The sequence below is a fragment of the Bidens hawaiensis genome, unplaced genomic scaffold (genome assembly GCF_021521415.1).
Source record: "Bidens hawaiensis isolate Kalapana, Puna unplaced genomic scaffold, B.hawaiensis_p1.1 tig00016126_1, whole genome shotgun sequence".
NCBI classification, from domain to species: domain Eukaryota; kingdom Viridiplantae; phylum Streptophyta; class Magnoliopsida; order Asterales; family Asteraceae; genus Bidens; species Bidens hawaiensis.
Window position 1 is genome coordinate 26,275 of NW_027492469.1, and position 6,337 is coordinate 32,611.

At 36.5% G+C, this 6,337-nt stretch overlaps 1 protein-coding gene across 1 annotated transcript; it reads right to left on the bottom strand.

Annotated features, from left to right (window-relative positions):
• Positions 1-599: 599 nt before the first annotated feature.
• Positions 600-3,731, bottom strand: LOC143550681 (histone H3.2-like). The gene is made up of 2 exons (XM_077041292.1): positions 3,684-3,731; positions 600-1,037 (listed from the first exon to the last, which is right to left on the bottom strand). Exons 1-2 carry the CDS (start codon positions 3,729-3,731, stop codon positions 600-602), a joined length of 486 nt encoding a protein of 161 aa, XP_076897407.1.
• Between the last annotated feature and the right edge of the window lie 2,606 nt (positions 3,732-6,337).

Consider the following 6,337-nt stretch of genomic DNA (forward strand, 5'->3'; position numbering starts at 1 on the left):
CCAACCTGATCCTACCCGAAACCCAGAAAAAAACAATTAAAACCCGGTCAAATATCCAACTACACCCAAAATCAGGTCCTACTCCTAGAATACCCGATTTATTCATTTATACACCTCTAATGTGAGCCCATTGTATGATTTTTGTTGAGGCTAGCAACTTGTTTAATAAAATTTAGGGGTTGTTTGGAAGAAGTTCACCCAAACACCCCCTCAAACTTTTATCAATCCAAGCTCAAGCTATTAACCTGTCAATGCTGTCATTTTAATTAAAATTCAAGCTTTTATCAATCCAAGTTCAATTAACTCATGAGCAAATTGGCTCATTTGCACCATTTGAAGTAAAGCTGTATCACAATCAACAACACAGCCACTAGAAGTAAAGGTGCACCAATTTACTGCAGAAAAATAAGAATCAGAAAACAATAAAATCCCAAATCAAACTTCGTAGCAACAAAAACTAACCATTAAACATCATTCTTGATTAAAATATAAAAGCGATAGATAACAACCATTAGTTCACAAACAGAATGAACCTACAAACCCTAACCCACACAAGTAACCATACAATGTATCCATTAAACATTTAAACCCTAGCCACTCTAAGCTCTTTCACCACGAATCCTCCTAGCAAGCTGCATATCTTTCGGCATAATCGTAACCCTCTTCGCATGAATCGCACACAGATTCGTATCCTCGAACAGTCCAACCAGGTACGCCTCAGCCGCCTCCTGAAGAGCCGCAACAGCCGAGCTCTGGAACCGTAAATCCGTCTTAAAATCCTGAGCAATTTCCCTCACCAACCTCTGGAACGGAAGCTTCCTGATCAACAGCTCAGTGCTCTTCTGGTACTTCCTAATTTCCCTCAACGCCACGGTTCCAGGCCTGAACCTGTGAGGCTTCTTCACTCCTCCGGTGGCTGGAGCTGATTTCCTTGCGGCCTTGGTGGCTAGTTGTTTCCTTGGGGCTTTGCCTCCGGTTGACTTGCGGGCGGTTTGCTTGGTACGAGCCGTTTGAAGGTGGTTTGAGAGATTTGGATGCTTGGTGAATGGTGGATTGTGAGGACTGAGGATGGTTGTTTGGGTTTTTATTTTGGGGGGGGGGGGTTTGTGGTGAGCGGGAAGTTTTTTATTTTTTGGTTTGGAGAGGTGTGTGGTGAGACGTTGATTAGGGTGGAATCGGACGGTTAGGATATAAGTTGACGCGGATTGAAATCCTTTGTGGTTGTTTGATGAGATCTCTTCTTTTTTTCCTTATTCTTTTTTTAAAGGCTAACTAAAAGATTATTTTTCTTGTATTTTATTAACACATAAATTCTCTGATTATCTGGAATTAGTTTTATAAGTGATATTGATATATTTGTTTTTCTGTAAATAAAATTATGAACTTCATTTGATATTCATAAACCTAAGCTAGTAGATAGATTTGATTTTGCATTCTTAGGTTGAGCGGGACTAGGGTTGGACTTAGGGATGAACAAATTCGGTATAGGTACCAATTGGTACATGTATCAAACCAATACCGGTACCGATTTGGTACCATTGATACCAAAGTTTTGAGTTTTGGTATCGGTACGGTACCGGTATTTCCCGATTTTACTTCAATACCGGTACCGATTTGGTACCGTTGATACCAAGGTTTTGAATTTCGGTGTCGGTACTGTACGATACCGGTATTTCCCGATTTCTACTTCAATACCGATATCGGTACCGAATCGAATATTTCGGTACCGGTACAAAATATTTGCAGTTTTCGGGATTGGGATTTTCGATACCGATACGGTACCAATCTTATCCCTAGTTGAACTTAGGGGTGTTTGGGATTCCTTATTTTAGCTCCTTATAGTTTTTCTTCATTTTTTTTCTTTTTTTCAAGTATTTTTGAACTTCAAATTTTCTTGATTCCCATACATATAATCAACTTCTTCTTCCATTTTGTCGAGCTCGTTCAGTTTATCACTAAAAATAGGTGACGGTATTCTGCCTAAATAGTACACACATGTAACTAATAATAAAATACTAAAGATATCAGCCAGTTTTTTTTAATTTCTGACTTTTTAAATTCTGACACAGGGTATTTATTAAATCGAATGTAGTTCCGAATAGATCTATTTTGCCGTATCCAAACTAATAGCTTATAACTTATGGGTTATAAGTTATAAGGTGTTTGAGAAAGTTAGATTTTACGAGTGTACAAGGTATAAGTTACAATTTTTTAACTTATAACTTATGCCTTAAAAAGTTATAAAGAGATAAAATAAGAAATCCTAAACACCCCAGCATGTATTTCTGACCCTATATTAGATTGATTAAATGATTATGGATTTTAAGTTTTAGGGTGAATTTGAGTACACTTTAGTTAGGGTAAAACGCGAAAAACTTTCAAAGTTTTCTAAGTTCATGCATGAAATCATTTAATCTTGTTTGTCCTCTCTTATGCTAGGATGCCAATGTATCACCCTAATTTTGAAATGGACAATTAAGTTTATATGTTGTAACGGAAAACACATGCGGTTGATTTGAAAATAAATCAGCACCTTGATGGTGCTTTTTGATTAATCAGCAGACTTTAAGTCTGATTCAGTTCAGCAGATCCTTAGTCTGACCTAACCTTAGTATAGGCATAGTCATTTATGAAAATATACATGTATTTACATATGATGTTTGAGATAGCATGCTTTGGCTTAATAGGTTATATCACGTTGGCAAACTTCTCCCGTAAGTAAACGAGTCTCGCGGTTGATTGGTATTTATACGAATTACTTACCTTAGGCAAGAAGAGTCTACTAATTATCCTCCTTACAGTTACTACATGCCCGTCAAAATATACAGCTTGATAACATTACTTCTTGTGGAAGTAATATCATTACTTTAATAAATCATTAATTGGAAATCTTTTATAGTTTAACGACTATACCTTAACTAGGTTCTAAATAACTATGTAATAATTAACTTAAAGCATAATCCTACCTTAAGTAGCTAGTCGAGAACTAAGAACTAGAAGAGATCAGCAGCTCTTTGGCAGTACTTCGTTTGATAAGGCAGTGGGTTGTTAGCAGCGTTTTGGAACTTCGTTTCTTGACTAAAAACTCGCGAAAACAAGCCCTCGGAATGTCGGAAAACCCTTGGCATGCACTCCTAGGTTAACTATGTGAAAAGTGAAGTGAAATGGGATTGATTGGACCAAACCCGTAGCTGCCCTTTTATAGTTGAGTTTTGGCTATCTTCGCGTCGCGCAAACCGCCTTTGCATCGCAATTTTATGCATGCTCGTCTTGTGATGCCATGTGTCGACACGTGGTAAGATACGTGGATTAGATTATTCAACGAGGTTTCGCGTTGCACGAAGTAACACTTCGCATCGTGCGAAGATCAGTCATTATTAAATTGTGTGCCAGCTACTTCGCGTCGCGCGAAGTAGATTCAGTTAAGCTTCACGTCGCGCAAAGATTCAGGAAAACCAGAATTTTCATTTTCAGTCCTTTATCTTTCAAAATTTACATTTTCAGCCCAAAATTAAATGGGATATTTTCACGGTGTTACATTCACAGTCAACTAAGTCCAAAACGCATTGATGATTCAAGAAGCATGACATTCCTTATAAATCAAGAATCTCTCATATCCACACCCGAATACCCGATATGGAATGTGTTACAATCTTTAACACCTTTGTGTTAATCAAATGTACATTCATACAAGTTTCATACGCTTCTTGAATCCTCATTTCACTCTCCATGTTTTTTCGTACCAAATTTTTTAAGAACATTGTTACTATACTAATCTCTCAAGTGAATTTTCAAGTGCTTCATCTGCTTGAGAATCATTATTTAGTATCATTATTTAGTGGGAATGATTAATTGGATTAAAAAACTTATTGCTTAGATTATTGTTTGGTGGTAAGGTTCTTTTATATACATTGCTTTTTTCTTAACTTATTGGCTTGATTAAGGTTTAATGCCTATATACTTGACAATGCATGTTGATTTGTTGTGTTTTAGAAAGCCCGACTTGTGTTTCTTTAGTGGATATCAATATTGGGTAGCAATTCCTTCTTCAATCTTGTTAAATTCATTATAGTTATGTATTTTTATGAAAGGAAAATTGGTTTTAAATAATAATAGGGGCAACTTCATAGAATAGTAATCAAGTTCCAAAAGTGTTTCAATCAGGTAACTCAACTTTAAAAAGTGTTCCAACCAAGTCACTCAATTTTCATATTTTATTAAATTAAAGGTTTTAACATATTTTTTTAGCCTTTTTCTTTTTGTCTCACACAGGAAATATTTTTATGTTTTTTCTGAAGTTGACGTCGAGTGGCGACGTGAATTTTATTTCTTATTTTTAAATTTTAATATAATTAACTTTTTTTTAAATTTTTTAAATTTAACTACATATATTGCAAATTCCGACCCCCACATTTTATCCTCCATTTCTTTCTTGACGCACAAAAAAACTGGCGAGACTCGATTTGAAGATTTAGTGACCCAATTTGGGGAAATATGAATGAGTAACATAATTGAAACACTTTTGAAAGTTGATTACTATTCTATGAGATATTTCTTAATATAGTAATAATTATCGACTTTTGGCAAATAACACTCCGAACTAATGACATGCTGATGACGACCCATCTTTTAACATAGTTGTTCCCAACATAATTCTAACAGTGTTAGTTACAGGTCACTGGAAAACGTTTTTTTTGCCAGGAAACTCACATTTTTTGCCAGAGAACTCAACTTTTTCGTCTCAAACATCTGTGCTACCTTATATTGGACTTTTAGGAACTTTTTTTTTAATAAAAGTCGCAGTTATTGAGTTTGCCAGAACCTCGGAACCACCATTGGTGCTCAAGTGGTGATGGTTGGTTTGTGGTGAGTCAGTTAGTGTTCGAGTCGAGTTTTTCGGAAAAATTGTGAGTTTTTCAGCTTCCGACGACCTACAACTAACGATGTTAGGATTATGTTAGTAGTGGACCGCCATCAACCATGTCGTTAGTTGAGACTGTTATTTGCCAACAGTGAATAGTTAGGATAATTTAAAACTGCTTTTCATTTATGAAAAAACAAATGTATACTTGTGCATTCGATTAACACATGTCTTGAAAGGGGTTTTTCAGTCACATGATTTTTACAATGATTCGGGTTGATGGAAATCAAAGAACGACACTTCAAACAAATTTTAGACTCAAAACCATCAAAGTGGTCTTATGTCAAAAGGGCCATACAGACCATATGACATTTCAATGAACCCTAATACGGTTTGTATTGGCAATGTTTTCATAGTATGTTTGACGTCATCACATAGACTGTATATTAAGTGTCTGAACCCTAATAAGGTTCGTATCTATATGATCTATTTACAAACCTTTACACGATTTGTATCGTCTTTCAAAAGAGTACCAAGCATGTATTGTTAAACATTCATATGATCTATTTACAAACCTTAACACGATTTGTATTGTCTTTCAAAAAGAGTGCCAAACATGTGTTGCTAACACATTTTGATACCCAAAACAAAACCAAACGTTTTACCTAAAGTTTCTAACATAGCTGATATTGTTAGGATCTAGTAGCTTGATATAGACCAGCTGGTTAATTGCGATAAGTCAAATTTCCTTGTTATTGACACGGGAGGAGAATTTGCATCCTTTATCCTGATGAACTACAAGTCATTTACGTGAATACGTATTAACTTTTAGATACCGAGAATGAAATGCTTGCTAATTTTAGACTGTTTACTTACTTTAAAACCATTTAAGTGCTTGTAAAAGCCGAACTGCAAGGCTGAGTACTCGACGACTACTTGGTCCCCAGACCTTACTAAGCCGATTTTGTTCAAGCCGACCAAATATAGTTGGCTTTGGTCAAAAGTCGGACTAAAGAGGCAACAAGACAACAGTTAGACTAAATGAGTGAGGATCGACAAGATCAATATAAGACTGCCTGTTGTGGGCGGCATGCCCGCATGGGCATCGACGCGACAAGGTTTTTGCAGAGTAAGGGGCGATATATGGTTTACCGGTGGAATGCTTGGATGGTGGGGCCAGCAAGGGTGTTGTCCGGTGTGGAGGTGAGGCGGAGGCCATACCGCCCCAGGCGGTAACCACAATGATCGGTCTAAGGAGAACTGAATGGTTATTAGTTAGACTAAAACTTAACATTAATTATTTTTAAAAATAAACAAAAAAACGACAATATTCAAATGCTCACTTGACTCGAACTCTGACCTGTTTACAACCCTGGTGGAGTCACCCGCGCTAACCGTAGCAGCTGGAGGGATTTTGTTTGCCCCAAATTATATAAAAGGGCGGGAAGGAACTTTATATTATATTATTTTCATCGC

Bases quoted from the DNA above. Each gene is read 5' to 3' on its own strand.
- LOC143550681 (XM_077041292.1), bottom strand. From the start codon at position 3,731: ATGGAGAGTGAAATGAGGATTCAAGAAGCGTATGAAACTTGTATGAAT. The intron at 1,038-3,683 runs GTACATTTGATT...CCATTCACCAAG, and splicing joins CGTATGAAACTTGTATGAAT to CATCCAAATCTCTCAAACCA.